The sequence below is a fragment of the Aethalodelphis obliquidens genome, unplaced genomic scaffold (genome assembly GCF_003676395.1).
Source record: "Aethalodelphis obliquidens isolate GAN/ISIS:26980383/991018 unplaced genomic scaffold, ASM367639v1 scaffold3, whole genome shotgun sequence".
Taxonomy (NCBI): Eukaryota; Metazoa; Chordata; class Mammalia; order Artiodactyla; family Delphinidae; genus Aethalodelphis; species Aethalodelphis obliquidens.
Window position 1 is genome coordinate 59,630,834 of NW_020837947.1, and position 17,014 is coordinate 59,647,847.

The following is a 17,014-nucleotide window of genomic DNA, read 5'->3' on the forward strand; positions in this document are numbered from 1 at the left end:
CAAGGTAATTTTCAATAAGAAATTCTTCATCCAGCAAAATCTTTCAAGACTGGGGTGAAACAATTTTCAATGAAGCAAAATTGAAGGGAATCCTGAAAGATAAGTTTTAGGCAGAAGAAGGAATAAAGTAAGTGGTAAATATTCTGTATAAATCAATAATATAATCTAATGGGATTAAAAATTACAATACATGGTAATATTGGCTTATAAATTGGGTAGGGCATAAATGAGTTAGAGTATTTTAAGGTCCTTGTTTTGTCTGAGAGAATTGCAAGATATATATTAACTTACCAAGATATTTGAATGTATGCTGTTGTTTCTAAGGTACCACTAAAAGAAGAGAGAGTAGGTTATTTAACTTACAAGCTAATAAAGGGGAAAATAGTGAAGTAGTCATCCCAAAAGAAGGCAAGAAGGAGGTATAGGTGGAAAAAATAGACGTATAAATAGAAGTACAGAATAAGATTGTCGGGCTTCCCTGGTGGCGCAGTGGTTGAGAGTCTGCCTGCCTATGCAGGGGACACGGGTTCATGCCCTGGTCCGGGAAGATCCCACATGCCGCAGAGCGGCTGGGCCCGTGAGCCATGGCCGCTGAGCCTGCGCATCCGGAGCCTGTGGTCTGCAACGGAAGAGGCCACAACAGTGAGAGGCCCACGTACCGCAAAAAAAAAAAAAAAAAAGATGGTACGTTTAAAACTAAATATATGAGTTACATTACATTAACTGCAAATGTACTAATTGCTCATTTAAAACATATACTGTCAGAACAGACTGTAAGCTGTTTGTAAGAGAGAATCTAAAACAAAATTCAGAAGGATTTGGAATTGATAGAAAAAAGACATAAGAAAGGTAATGTATTAAACTAATATTGGAGAAAATTAGACTTAAAACCAACGAAAGCATTAAGTCATTTCATGCTGATTGAAGGTCCAATTCACCAGGAAGATAAAATATATTAAAATTTTATGTGGCTAGTAATATGCTGTTAAATGTAGAAAATAAACACTGACAGAACTACAAAGAGAAGAAATACACATATGCTTAGAAATACTGAAATGCATTTCTAAATAACCCATAGGTGAAAGAAGTTATAATGGAAATTATAAAATATCTTGAAGTAAATGATAACATACTACTAATTAAAGCTTTGGGACTGCAGCTAAAGATATAATTAGTGGGAAATATATAACTTTAAATACAAATGTTAGAGGAAAAGAAGTTGAAAATTAATAAGCTAAGAATTCATTGTAAGAAGTTAGGGGAAAAAATTCCTATATAGTAAACCCAAAGAAAATAAAAGGTAGTAAATAAGACTAACACAAATTTATGAAATTGAAAACAACAAAGATGATCAAAAAATTGAAAGATCAAAACAGCCAAAAGTTGGTTCTTCAAAAAAATTACTAAAATTGGCTAATCTTTCTTGAGATGATTAAAAGTCAGTACTAGAAATGAAAATGGTAACATGCTTTCAAACTCTGCAGATATTAAAATATCTGATAATATCAAATATTTATATAAAATGGACAAATACCTAGAAAAAAATCTTACTAAAACCCATCAAATGTTCAACAGTAGTAAATTAGGTAAATAGTTTATCTTATAGTCATATATTGGAATACTCTGATGAACTATGGCTATACTCACTAATATGGGTAAATCTCACAAATATAATATTGAGGAAAAGAAGTAAGTTACCAAAGAATAGAAACAAGCTACGTAAGAATACAAACACATTAAAAAAAAAACAAAACAGGTGAAGCCAAACAATATGTGATCGAGGCGTGTATATCTATGTGGCAAAACTTAAAAAACTAGGGAATGATATATTATAGAAGTCAGAATAATTGTTACTCCTGGATGGGAGAACATATGATTGTGGAAACTGTAGGAACTAGTCATTTTCTAATTTTTAACCTGGGTATTTTTATTATTCTCTAAGTTTTATATATGTATTTTGTATTCTCTTTTGTGTCTATATTTCCTTACAAAAATGAAGGAAAAAAACCCAAATCACAGGTTATTGGATAAGTGTCTGAATTTAATTGAATCATAATACCTCTTTTTCTACAGTCATTTTGGAACTGGTTGAATAAACTACTTAAAACGCTCTTTGAAAAATCAAATGACCGAAGAAGACCTTCTGTGCCTGTAATCCAGCCCAGGGATCCATTGGGTTTTAGTTGGTGGATGATTGCTCATGTAGCATCATTTTATCAGTTTGATCGCCATGGAATACCGGATGAAATGGTAAGATTTTATTTTTTCAAACTTTCTTGTATTATCAATCAATATGTACTTTTCGTAGGCAAATTAGCATGTGAGGAGAAACAATAAAAATCAGATTATAATCCTACAGAAATCAACTCAGCTTCTGAATCTAGAAGCTGTAAACCTTCCTGTAAACATCTTGAAAATGATAATCTTTGTTTTTACTGTTTGTTTAGGGAAAAGACTTGGGATCTAGTCCTGGCCTGCTACAAAGTAGTTTTGTGACTGTTAATAAATTACTTAAACCTTTCTGGGCCTCTGTTCTCTCATCCAGAAATCATGGGACTGGATTGTTCTGTTCAGATTTCTTCTAGTTCTAAAATCTTTAAGATTGCCAAAGGGAAAGCCTACATCTCTAGAAATGAATTAGAGAAGATTTTTATGAAGATATTTTAATCTGTTAAACAACGATGAAGTTGCTTCATGTAAAAAGACAGAGATTTTAACTAGTATATTAATTTCTAGTTAGAAACATTTTTTCAGTGTTATTTTAAAATCCCTATGAAATAAAACCAGCTGGTAGGTGTATTTATCTGAAACCCTATTTGTAGATAACTTCTTCCATGTTCAGAAGTAACATAGTATTATATCAACCCATCAGTTCCATAAAATAAGCATGTCTGTATTTTCAAAATTTGTCTTTGTTTTCTGGCAGTGGTTAACAAGCCTGGCTGATCAACAGGCCTATCTGTGAGTTTCTAAAAATTCAGATTTCTTAAGTCTAGAGATCCTGTTTTAGTACTGTAATCTGGTCTGGAGTTTGGAAATTCTTATTTTTAAAAAGTCCTTTGGATCTCATGCTCTTATCAGGTATGGGAACGTTTGCTTTATGAAACATGTTCCTTGATGGACTTCACAGATTTTCCTCTTTCTGGAATACTGGACAGAGCCCAGACATCATCCGTGGAATCTGAGGGTCAGTTAGTATTGACATAGTGTCCTAGAAACGGAGAAAGGGCCTTAGAGGTCCTCTAAGTGATTCCCTAGTAATAAACGGTCCTTTAAGAGATCACAAGATATAGTAAGATAAGTCAGAAAGTGCTCTGAGAAGTCCACACACAGCTCAGTATCGATGTATTTAAGCATTCTACCAATTCATTGAGAGAGATCAATAAGATCAATAGAATGAACTTCTCAGAAGGATCATATGTTCTTTGTTTATGCACATGAGTCCTACCCATACTGATATATGGTAACTGATAAATGCCATTATTACTTTAGTATTCCTTTCATTGAGTATTATAATGGAGTTAATATGGTTATGTTTCACATCTTTTAGTTCTTAAAATACTAGAACAACAATGAAAGAACTCAAAAAATTTATCTATAATTCAAAGGTCTTTACATAAGCATTTTTATTTCTCTTACCACCCAACCTTAATTCTTCCAAATACATATTTCTGCAGTGTAAATAAATAGGGTAGTTAGGTAAGCACTTCTGAGTTCCTACTGAGTGGCCATCATAATAATAGGTGCCCGTGATAGGATACACATGAAATAGATTGTACTGCCTTTTGCTTCAAAGAATGTGCTTTCATGTTATTAATGCTTGCTGGATCTGCCATTAACACTTATTTGAGTGAGTGGTACATTTCAATAGTGTTTGATATCAACCCCCACATGCTCCCAGTATGGTAGGTAATCTAGCCACGTTAATATATATCATTAGTATTACTATTGTAGTTTTGAATTGTATTGGTACAACCACCCTATGTTGCATTGCTGAAATCACTCTTCATTTTCATAGAGGGAACTCCGTAGGACATTATTGCTTTTATTAGCTCTGGATCAAGATAGTGAAAGAATTCTCTGTATTTAAAATAGCTTAACCTTTGTCTTTTAATATTTGTCAGCAGTTCCTTTATGATTTTCTTTTGCCAAGATACATATGTTTTTTTTCAATCTTAATTTTTAAAATTATATAGAAGGTTTTAAGAGGAAAGAGAGCCATGGTATTTGGGAAAAAAATCCTTTCATATGATAAAATAATAAAGATGTGTAATGTGTATGTGTATATGTAAAATAGACTTTGCCTTTATTCATGAGTCTTCAGAGAGTTTCAAACGTTTCTTGACTTCTTAATGTCTTTAAAAGAAAAACTTGAGGGCTTCCCTGGTGGCACAGTGGTTGAGAGTCCGCCTGCCGATGCAGGGGACACGGGTTCGTGCCCCGGTCTGGGGAGATCCCACATGCCGTGGAGTGGCTAGACTCGTGAGCCATGGCCGCTGAGCCTGCGTGTCCAGAGCCTGTGCTCCGCAACGGGAGAGGCCACAATAGTGAGAGGCCCGCCTACTGCAAAACAAAAACAAAAACAAAAACTTAAGTTCTCCAGTTAATGATAGTCTTCATTAGAGGTGATACCTTTAGCATATTGCATTTGCAAAGTGCTTAATATCTCAGAGTGACTATTTGGTTTTTATCTCAATGAAGTGTTATGCAGTAGGCAAGAAGTTAATATTATATCCATTTTACAGGTAAAGAAACTGAGGTGCACAGTGGTTAAATATCACCCTATTTTTATCACTTAGATAAATTTGATATGAGAAACTTTCTGAGAACTTCCTCTCATGAATAGGTCTCTGGTAGCATAACCCTGTGTACCAGTCTGCCAGGGACAGTCCCAGTTTATGCCCATTTTCCCCTCATCCCATCTGGTTAGTTTGTTCCCTTTTATTCTCAGAAGTGTCTCAATTTGGTTTATAAATCATATAATCATTTTAATCTATGAACATAAAGGTGTATTGACTCATTCTTTCAGAGAGATTATATAGGATTTTAATTTGTTTCTGAGATATACTTAGGTCAGAATTTTGAAAATTATCTGAATTCTTTTTTTCTCCTTATGATGTATTAGCATAGCCAGCTACCATATAGAAAATGGTTATGCATTAAGCATGCTTTATTCCACTAAAAAGTAATCTGGTGTGAGAGGATGATATGAAGTAATAATAGTTAGTCATATGTTCTGCAGCAGAGAAATACTGCTAGTCTTGTGATAATCATAGAGATGTTTCAGTTTTTAAATGTGAACTGCTTTTGCCCTGAAGGTTAATGTGAAATCTTTATATTTTAAATAGGTTTGAGATATGGTTATTTTTTTTTAAGTTTTTGTAAATTGGATTTTTGCTGTATGTGGATTTAAATCACAGAAGTTGCCAATTCCTTAACACAGGCCTTTAAGGAAAATTTGGTATCTCACTTCTCATACTAGAGACTTTAGATTTTTATATATTTCTGTTTAATGCTTTTCTCCCAACCTAGATAAGAGTGTGTTAAACTCTTACAATCCCAGTCATCTATTTTGTTTCTATTTATTTTTTTAATTGAAATGTACAGTGTTTCAAGGGTATAGCAAAGTGATTCAGTTATATATATTCTTCTTCACATTCTTTTCCATTATAGGTTATTACAAGATATTGAATATAGTTCCCTGTGCTATACAGTAGGTCCTTGTTTATCTATTTTATGTATAGTAGTGTGTATCCATTAATCCCACAGTCCCAATTTATAATCTCCCCCTCTTTCCCCTTTGGTAACCATAAGTTCGTTTTCTGTGTCTGTAAGTCTATTTCTGTTTTGTAAATAAGTTCATTGTTTTTTTTTTTTTTTTAAGATTCCACATATAAGTGATATCATATAATATTTGTCTTTCTCTGACTTATAGGTCCATCCGTATTGCTGGAAATGGCATTATTTCATTCTTTTTTTTATGGCTGAGTAAAAATTCCATTGTGTGTGTGTATGTGTATATATATGTATACATATATATACACATACACACACAGCACATCTTTATCCATTCATCTGTTGATGGACATTGAGGTTGCTTCCATGTCTTGGCTATTGTAGGTACTGCTGCACTGAGCATTGGGGTGCATGTATCTGGAGTGGGATTGCTGGATCATATGGTAGTTCTATTTTTAGTTTTTTAAGGATCCTCCATACTGTTCTCCATAGTGGCTGCACCAATTTACATTCCCACTAAGAGTGTAGGAGGGTTCTCTTTTCTGCATACCCTCTCCAGTGTTTATTATTTGTAGACTTTTTGATGATGGCAATTCTGACTGTTGTGAGGTGATAACCTCATTATAGTTTTGGTTTGTATTTCTCTAATAATTAGTGATGTTGAACATCTTTTCATGTGTCTGATGGCCATCTGTATGTCTTCTTTGAAGAAATGCCTACATAGGTCGTCTGCCCAATTTTTGATTGGGTTGTTTGGTTTTTTGATATTGAGTTGTTGGTATATTTTGGAAATTAATCCCTTTTTTATAGCATCATTTGCAAATATTTTCTCCCAGTCTGTAGGTTGTCTTCATTTTGTTTATGGTTTCCTTTGCTGTGCAAAAGCTTTTAAGTTTAATTAGGTTCCATTTGTTTATTTTTGCTTTCGTTTCCATTACTCTAGGAGACGGATCCAAAAAAATATTGCTGTGATTTATGTCAAAGAGTGTTCCTCCTGTGTTTTCCTCTAGGAGTTTTGTAGTGTCTGGTCTTACATTTAGGTCTTTAATCCATTTTGAGTTTATTTTTGTATATGGTGTTAGAGAATGTTCTAGTTTCATTCTTTTACATGTAGCTGCCCAGTTTTCCCAGCACCACTTGTTGAAGAGACTGTCTTTTCTTCATTGTATATTCTGGCTTCCTTTGTCATAGATTAATTGACCATAAGTGTGTGGGTTTATTTCTGGGCCGTCTGTCCTGTTCCACTGAACTATGTGTCTGTTTCTGTGCCAGTACCATACTGTTCTGATTACTGTAGCTATGTAATATAGTCTAAAGTTAGGGAGCATGATTCCTCTGGCTCCATTCTTCTATCTCAAGATTGTTTTGGCTATTCAGGGTCTTTTGTGTTTCCATACAAATTAAAAAACTTTTTGTTCCAGTTCTGTGAAAAATGCTATTGGTAATTTGATAAGGATTGCACTGAATCTGTAGATTGCTTTGGGTAGTATGGTCGTTTTAACTATTGATTTCTTCCAATCCAAAAACACCATATATCTTTCCATCTGTTTCTGTCATCTTCAGTTTCTTCTATCAACATCTTATAGTTTTTGGAGTACAGGTCTTTTGCCCCCTTAGGTGGGTTTATTCCTAATTATTTTATTTCTTTTGATACAATGGTAAGTGGGGTTGTTCCCTTAATTTCTCTTTATGATTTTTCATTGTTAGTGTGTACAAATGCAACAGATCTCTGTATATTAATATCTTGCAGCTTTACCAGATTCATTGATGAGCTCTAGTAGTTTTGTGGTAACGTCTTTAGGATTTTTTATGTATAGTATCATGTCATCTGCAAACAGTGCCAGTTTTACTTCTTCTTTTCCAATTTGGACTCCCTTTATTTATTTTTCTTTTCTGATTGCTGTGGCTAGGACTTCCAAAACTATGTTGAATAAAAGTAGTGAGAGTGGCCATCCTTGTTTGTTCCTGATGAGAGTGTGTTAGCCTCTTACAATCCCAAACATCTATTTTAAAAGCAAATATAGTTTAAAGAGAAAAATTACTTTGGGACATTGCAGGGATCATTTTAACAGTGCTTTCCCTGCCCAGAACATAGTGCAGTCAGTGAGGCTAGCTGATGCATTTCTTTGAAATATCTGAAATGGTGACTAGATAAAAGGTGTGAAATACAACCTTAAAATGAGAGTTGCTCCAGGTTACCTAGTCGGCTGTAAGTGGAGAGTGGGGTGTCTATTTTATATTTCCGGTGGAAATACCACCTGTGCTGAAGCTTAAGTGAGTGTCTTCATTTTAATAGTGGGATAAGAAATATAAAACATAGCCCCAAATTGATGACTGTTGCCTCCTTTCTATACTACAACTTAGTATACAGAAAAAAAAAAAAAAAAAATAGCTGCTCAAAGTTAAGTTTCCCTGTGGAAGAAAAATATGTTACCCTTTTATACGTATTTTCCCACTTAGACTTGATTTGGGCATGATATGGTTGCCATTCTTTCCTCTGAATTGTGGTTTATTTTTGTTTTAGATTATAACCACAGTACTATTAAATAGAGTTGAAATTCTCTGGCTGAGAATCATACTACTTCTCTCTGATTTGTGTGATTCAAATTGCTAGAATAACCAAAATATACTCATTAGCCCTATCAAATTATAAAACTAAATACATCAACCCTGTCATGCTTGTGATTATTTAGGACTAGTGGTGATGTTATCTTAATAAAGAATGATATAAAAGTGGATTGCTGGAAGCTGAGGGAAAATTTGTTAGAAAAAGAAACTCATTTATTGATAGCATGGTATAATGGAAGGAACACTGGCTTTGGAGCCAAACCTACTTGGATTTGAATTCATGCTCTGACTTCTGTGTACATGACATTTCTGAGACTTAATTGTGTTATCTATGAGTTGGGTACGATTTAGGAAGTAATAATGTAAAGACCCCAACACAATGTACACATAGTATTGCTAGAACAAAATGGTCTCCTTTTTGAGAGAGTTTTAGAGCGCAGTCCTCAAGGCTACCTCATTTCTGATGCTAATTACAAGCTCGGGGATTCCCAGAGCCATGTAATTTATGTGGACTCACAGAACTCCCTGAAAGCTTTTATACTCACAGTTATGGTTTATTATGGGGAAAGGATATAGATTAAAATTAGCAAAGGGAAGAGTACATAGTGCAGAGTCCAGGAAAAGTAGCAAATGTGGAGCTTCTGTTGTCCTCTCCGCATAGAGTTGAGACACCTTTGTCACCTGGCATCAGTGTGTGACAGTATGCAGGGAGTATTTCTAACCGGGGAAGCTTGCCTGAACTGCAGTGGTCAGAGTTTTTATTGGAGCTCCATTACCTAGGCATAATGGATTGCATCCACATGATGGTTGAGCTCAGTCTTCAGGTCAAATAATACAGGACCCAAAGCCCCCAGCCTAAGTTACATTGTTGATTTTCAGGTATAATTAGCCCTACCCTAAGACTGTGTGGGTGTGGCCACCCTCCACCCTCTGTTACATTGTTAGACAATAGTTATGACCCTAGGCCCAGGGGCAAACAAAGATACTCCTATCAGGTGAAACATTCGAAGGGCCGCGGAGATTACCTCCCAGAAACCAAGGATAAAGTCCAGACCTCTTTGGGCAAGGCCATATTCTTTACTACATATTTTTTCCTTATAAATATTTTGCATTCACTTTATTTACATAAATGTATTTCAAAAAACCAATAATTCCTTTCTAAAAATAACTGTATCATCATACTAGTTATCTATTGATGAGTAACAAAATTTGGCAGCTTAAAACAAACATTTTCTCACACAGTTCCTGAGGGTCTGGCATCCAGTAGGAGCCTAGGGGCTCCTGGCTCAGGATCTCATGAGGTTATAGTCAAGCTGTCACCTGGGTCCTCAGTCTCTGAAGACCTGACTGGGGCTGGAGGAATCACTTCTAGTCTCGCTCACCTTGGCAGGAGGCTTCAGTCACTCATCATGTGGGCTTCTTCGATCCTGTTCATAGCATAGCTTTTCCCAGGAGTCAACGAGAGAGATTGTCATTAAGATGGACGCTTCAGTGACTTCTAATCTTGGAAGTGACATACTATCAGTCCTACTAGTATTGGTATTCTGTTGGTAACAGACCAAGTCTGGTACAGTGTGGGAGGGGATTAAATAAGGGTATGAATACTAGGAGACAGGGGGATACTGGGTGCTGTCTTAGAGGCTGGCTACCACAGTCACTAGGCACTTTTATTAAGGAAATATTTATTTAGTGATTTTATGTAGTTAGCATCTTACATGAACATTATCCAGCCATTTAAAATCAAGAATATTGAACATGCTTTAACTTTGTATTGGTCACTGGAGTTCAACGAACAACATAGTTGTTATAACACGGATAGAAGTGTAGATGAGGCTCTTTGCCTTTATTCTTTAAGGCCTGTGTCTTAGTTTTCTGAAGTCTTATGGTAACTTCTGCACCTTTTATTCTTATCTTGTCAGAAACTAGTTGTTACTTGCTGCTTCTTGGAGGTTCTTTCTTTGCTTCTCGTTTTGACCGATATCCACATATCCAAACCTTTAAGAACTGAGTATCAAATGAACTAGGTATCCTGTGAAAAGTTCCTCCAGGCTTTCCCTTTGGAAAAGTAGAATTGTTCTCAGTGCCTAGCCTTTGTGAAATATGTTGGCTTTGTGAAAGTCTTTTTTGGCTTTCTTCTTTATTATAGAGTCTTCAGGATAGTTGAGCTTGCCAGATAAGTGACCATTGGCTAAATGAGGTAGCAGTGGGTAAAAGTTTTTTTTTAATTTTCTATATAAAATTTTTAGTTACTTGTTTACTAGAGTAGACCATCTTGAAGCTGTTATGCATAAAACAAAGGTAAAAATCTCTGCTGAGTAAAGTACAGAATAAAGAAGGACAGTCGCTGGTATAAAAAAATCCGAAATATACTTAAAGGTTTTTTTTTCCCCTGTTAGATTGTATCTGACAGCAAAAATTTATTATTTGTTAAAACATTTATAATTTTATAGAAGTACCACTGTTTGATAAAATCACTCCTGATAAGGTTTATATGGGATTGGAATAGTTGTAAATTTTTTTCTCCCAAGTCTGTAAACTAACTCTTTGCCAAAGTAATTTTAGACAGTCAAGAAATTGTAATGATACCTGATGATAGTAGAAAATGTACTTCACACTTAACTTGCTACTTTATAATTTTAATAATAATTAAGAGCAGTAATTTTAATGCAATATTTTCTCCCTTTCTAGAGACAAATGGAATCAAACTGGAACTTTGTAGAAGAACTGCTGAAAAAGTCCATCAATGTTCAGGTACACATTTAAAGTGAGACAGTTTGTGGGCTTTGCTAAATTTTTATGTTACAGATTTTACTTATAATAACCAAGCAAACTGTTAAAATGATTTAAATAACAAACTTAGTTTACTTATAAAAAGTCTGAGATAGAATCATCATTCTTTGTTAATGCAGGGTCCTTGTACAATAGTTTTTATTTTGAAGATTTTTATTTTAACACTGACTTGCCAGTTAAAGGACAAAGATAATAGTCACCTGGTTGGTGACTTTGAAAAATGTATTCAAAATAAGTAGCAGATGCTTCAGAACTATAAGCCATTCCTTGACTGCATGATATCAAGTCTAGTAGACATGATGAGGGAGATAGTCAGTAGCATTGGAAATTCAGCTATATCCTCATCACAGCAGGAAGGTGACTTGCCTTGCTGAGCAATTTGTCTTACAGGCTTGACTCATACTCTAACTGATAAGGTCCTAGTTTCTGAGTCCTCATTTCACACCTTATCATTTTTCTTTCTGCAGAACGGTTAATGTAGTGTTTCATGGCCCAGAGGTCAGATTTGACCTCCTTTTAGTTTTAAATATGCTCTTCATCACATCTTTAAACATATTGTATTATAGTTCTGTAAAGTTTTGTAGCATAAGTTATTTATGTAAGATTTTAAGGGGAAATTTTAGTAAAGAATATTTTTTTAATTTGGGAAATAGACTCCTTTTCTGTTACGAAATGAAGATTGTTAAAAACTTGAAGAGGAATAAAAAAGAAATATGGTAGTACAAGATTGCTACACACATTTATTTTATAGCCATATCTTTGAAAATCATTTTAATATCTTAAATATTTTCCCTGTTATCTATATTAACTCTTAATTTTTTTAGGTAAAAATATAAGTATATTTAGTCATAGTATGAATCTTCTAATTATGAACTAAGAATTCTAGGTTAGAATGCCAAAGAACTCTGAATATGTAAGTTGCATCAGGAACAAAAGAGCTATTATCCCAAACACTAAATTTTTTTTATTTTCTTTTTTCTGTATCATTTTCATTGGCTTTCTCCTATGTTCTTTTTGAGTACATACTGATTTAGTAACTCAAAAAGTTTCAGACATGTATTTTTTTACTTCTAGAATGTACAGAATCACTAAAAAGTCGTCACCATTATTTACATCAGCTATTAATCCAGTATTTTAATGGTATCACCTAAAGCTGTTTTGAAGATAAATCACTAATTCTTGTAAGTAGGTAGGATGACCATCTGGATTTACCTGGCTTGGAGTATCTCAAAATGTGGGACTTTCAGTGCTAAAACCAGACAAGGCCTGAGAAAACTGGGGCGAGTCAGTCACCAGAGAAGCAAGGATAGTACAGCTAATCTAAGAAACTTTCCCTGTGAATTTAAGTCTAGCATAAAGTCAAAGTAATATCTTTCCTGTAAGAGAAGAGGTCATTATAATATGTAGAAAAAAGCAGTCCATTCTCTCTAGTAACCTCAATTTTGTCATGCCTTGATTGTATCAAATTAGATTTTATAAGTAGTATAGGACTACTTGCTGGAGTTCCTGAAACCAATTTTGTGGGTGCAGTAGGTGGTCATAAAGAATAAATAATATGTTTGGATAGAGCTATCAGTTTGATTATATCTGTTTTCCCCCACTGAGGTAAATTAAAATCTGACCATGCTCGTGCTGTGACTTGATCTCCAACAATGAAAGAAAGAGTCCATTTACAATATTTAAAAAATATATATGTTTCACATATAGAGTAGTCTTCACATAAAATTGGTGGGCACTCCACTGTAGTCTTAATTAAGCAAATAATGTTCTAAATCTTTTTCTAGCCAGAGAGGATTTCCAGAAACAGACATTGAGCTTTGTTAGTAAAGAGAGCATATATTGTTTAATTTTACTTAAACTGAATAGTTAAGTATTTGCTTTAAAAAACATTTTTTAGAGGTAATCCTATTTAATATTTGTGAATGCTAACAGTAAACATTTGTTCTACCTTTATAATAGCATTTTTTTTTTTATGAAAAGGGAGATTTTTAGTTTTATGCTACCTACTTTTTAAAGCCTCATTATTTGATGAGATCACAGAACAGTTTTCTAACAAAGGTCATAGAAGGGTATAAGAAGAAATCCTAAGCAAGCCTAATATTTAAAAAAAATTTTTTTTCATTTGTCAAAGAATTTGGAGAGTCCAAGGCTAAAAACCACTCAGAATGTGATTAGCTCTGAATAATGTGGAACAATAATCTTCTAATTACTAATCCAAAATGTTTGTGTTTCTTGGACAGAAGGATCTTGCCCGAGACATTGAAGTCTAACTCTCTTTATCCAGTCCTAAAACAATCCCATCAGTTAGACTGACAGTTAACTGTTTAGCTTGCAAATAAATTTTATTCTCCTGGTGATTTCTGATAGGCAAGTCAGTTATACATAAAAAGAAAAAATGAACCCACAGTTGTTATATTGCCATTTGTATAGAATAAGCTAAAAGAGTAAATGTTTTCATTTTTAGTTCTATAAAAGAATTTGATATATGGAATATACCCGAATTTAATATGCCTGCATTTAATCTTTTGAAATAAAGATAGGAAGGCATTCTTTTAAAAAAGGACTAAGAGGGTTTCCCTGGTGGTGCAGTGGTTGAGAGTCCACCTGCCGATGCAAGGGGACACGGGTTCGTGCCCCTGTCCGGGAAGATCCCACATACTGTGGAGCAGCTGGGCCCATGAGCCATGGCCGCTGAGCCTAAAAATTTCCTAAAGGACTTGAAGCTTTGGTGTATTCTAACAGATTAATAACTAAAAGAGTTAAAAGCCTTCTCAAAAAAATCTGGTCATGTTTGGTTCACTCTCATTCACTGAAATATTTGGCAGCAAGATCACTCTTCTCTTCTATACCTGTATACTACTTTTATTAGTGACCCCAACATCATTGTGTATAATCCACCTGTCCTCTAAGTTTCTTCATATCCTTACTTCTAATCAGATTTTCTTTTATTTACCTTACCCACTGCCTCCCATTAGTTATGCTCTACATTTTTTCACTTTTCATTTTCATTCTGTCCATCATCATTGATCTTTTCATTTTTCTGTGTTCATCCATGTCCAAACTTTCCTCCTTGAACAATGTAGATTATACAACCCCTTATTATAATCACTCCATCACAAACACCTTTAATTCCATAGCCCTTACCTATTTTAAACTTGGCAAAACCTAATACCCTTCTCTTACCCCTCTGCCACGCCCCCACCTCAGCTGAATGTTGGTGGAAAAAACTCATACACTCATTCTTGCTGACTGGTCTGACTTTAAATTCTTGATCATAAATCTTTTCAAGTGGCTCTAGAATGTTTACTTTTCTACTCTCCAAAACAACTTATTTCAGAATTTCTTTTTTAACACACAGTTCAACACATGCTGTGCCCCAGTCACCTTAGCTAAGCATCTTGCCTCATAAATCATTGAGAAAATAGGACCAGTCAGTTGAGAACTCCTTTATGTTTAAACCTTCTAATCTCCCAATGTGCCTGCTTTGTACACAACCTCTCAATCTGCTTTTCTGTTATATTGGAAGTGTCACTGTTTCCCTCAAAGGCTAATTCCTTTCCCTGTGTACTGGATCCTTTCTCTTCTCACCTGTTCAAGGACTTTATATATCTTCACTTAAGTATCACTACTTCCTCACCTTCTATTATCTCCTCAACCTGCCATAGTTAAGCATCTGTGTCTGCCATACCTGAAACTACTGTTGTCAAAGGCATCAATAACTTCCACATTGTCAAATCTAAGAGTTCTTTGTTCTCATTTTAACCACTCAGTAGCATTCAACCCTGTTGACCCCCTTCCCTTTCTGAAATATTTCTCTTGGTTTCCATGATGCCTGGTTTCCTTCCTACTTCATTGACCATTGGGTTTTGCTTATAGACTCCTCCTTTTGCTTCCTACCTAAATTTTGGAATAGCAAAGGGCTCTCAGTTCTGGATCCTTTTCTCTTTTCCATCGTCTTTCCTAGGTTGATCTTATCTAGTCTCTTAGCTCTAAAAGCCATCAATATGAAAGTAACATCCAAATTTATATCAATAGCTCTTACTTTTCCCTTGAGCTATAGACCCATATGTCAGTTGTCTACTTAATATTTCCACTTGGTTGCCCTGTGCACCGTCTCATGTGTTCCTCCCCTAGTCTTTGCCATCTTAGGAAGTGGTTCCATCAACCCATTTTCTTAAGCCAAATGAGAGTTCTCCTTAATTGCTGTCTTTCCTTCATACCTTAATGTAACTCATCAACAAATCCTATTGTCTCTGTTTCCAAACATATCTCTAAAGTTGTCCACTTATCTTAGTCTTACAGTTTCACAGAGTCACCTCCTAACATTTTGACAGGAGGAGAAGGAAGTAGAAAAAAGTAGACATTTTAATCTCATCTTCTGTGATGGAATAACCATACATGTTTGTTGAAAAGTGACACAACACTGAATCCCAGTCATTCAACAGTTATTTATTTAAAGCATACTATATCTCAAGCACCTTCAAATTTCCCAGCATTTCTACTTTGTACTTGACCTCTGTCTGATTTTCTATTACATTGGAAGTGTCACTGTTTACCTTCTAACTGCTCTTAACTACTGTATTCATTCTCGATGCATGATCCAATGTACTATTTTTTAAACAATCATTTCATGTCACCCCTGTGCTTACAATCTTGTAGAGGCTTCCCAACATAATTAAAATAAAAACCATAATTCTGACTATAAACTATAAAGCCTCAAATGAGGTATGATTCCTGACTATCTCTGACTTAATCCTATAATATCAAGCTTACTGCTAATTCAGGAACTTCCCATGTGTTTTCTCTGTGATGAATGCTTTACTTTCAGTTCTTTATGTGGTTGGCTGTTTTTCATTCAGTCATTTAGCCCAAATGCCAGCCCTCAGAAAGATCTTTCCATTCTTAATTCCTGGTAAAATAATGACCCACATCCTCTACCAGCTACCCTACCACATTACTCTGCTTTTTCTGTTTTTCATGGTGATTGTAATTGTTTACATTTATCTTGTTTGTTTCAGTGTCCTCTTTTTCCATTCTCCACCAAAGTGTAACTTCTATTAGTGCATGTACCATGTCTGACTTATTCATTGCTTTATGCCTAGTACCTTAGAATAGTGTCTGGTATATAGTAAGCTTTGAATAAATGATTGCTGAATGATTGGAATTCAGTGATGTGTCACTTTTTAACATGCATGGTTGTTTCATCATAGAAGATTAAAGTGTCACTTCTTTTCTACTCTCTCCTGTTGCCACTTCCTAACAGGTTAAAATTTATGTACTCTGCCAATCCTCTGGTTTTTAGAAGAACAACGCTTATATTCCCATAAAGAATTTGACCTCATATTGATACTTAAGTATGAGCAAGTCCTCTGGATTTGTGTACATCTTAATTATTCGATCATTTACGCTATTTCATTCTGGTTTGGGTTTCTTTTTCAGTCTCTGGGTTCTACACCATTCAGTTATTAAATACCTATTGTAATTGTTAAATAACTGAGTAAAAAGTCAAAGTGAGTTATGTAATTTCAGTTATCTGAATATACTAATGATCTCTAAAGCAAAGTTTTAGAAGTATACCTTATGCTGATTTAGACCTTCTGGTCTGAAGATGAGAATGGGTATTACGTGGTGATGTATATTTATATTCTTTCTAGGAGCAGGTTATTCAGTGCAATATCAACTGATAATGTGTGTTGCCAGAGCGCATTTAGCTCCTCACAATTTCAGTTTATTTTTTAGGATGGTATACTAGAAGAGCAGTTACGAATGTATCTTCACTGTTGTTTGACCCTTTGTGATTTCTGGGAGCCAAACATTGCAGTTGTCACCATTCTGTGGGAATATTACAGTAAGAACCTGGTGAGTAAATAGAGTATGAATTTGTTTCAGGAATTTGAAGAATTTGTACATGATATATGAG

The 17,014-nt window shown here is 34.7% G+C and overlaps 1 protein-coding gene across 7 annotated transcripts in view; it reads left to right on the forward strand.

Moving 5' to 3' along the window:
* The window catches only part of MMS22L (MMS22 like, DNA repair protein), a 152,657-nt gene that overhangs the window by 31,879 nt on the left and 103,764 nt on the right, over positions 1 to 17,014 (forward strand). For 6 of the 7 annotated variants that reach the window (XR_003429415.1, XR_003429413.1, XM_027090203.1 and 3 more), the window contains 3 exons: positions 2,074 to 2,250; positions 10,993 to 11,055; positions 16,834 to 16,953. Coding sequence is in view for 5 of the 7 variants with exons in the window: in XM_027090203.1 (XP_026946004.1) it covers positions 2,074 to 2,250; positions 10,993 to 11,055; positions 16,834 to 16,953 (360 nt within the window). In the remaining 2 variants the exon portion in view is untranslated. The remainder of the gene's footprint in view (positions 1 to 2,073; positions 2,251 to 10,992; positions 11,056 to 16,833; positions 16,954 to 17,014) is intronic. The other variant, XM_027090193.1, reaches the window with a different exon arrangement.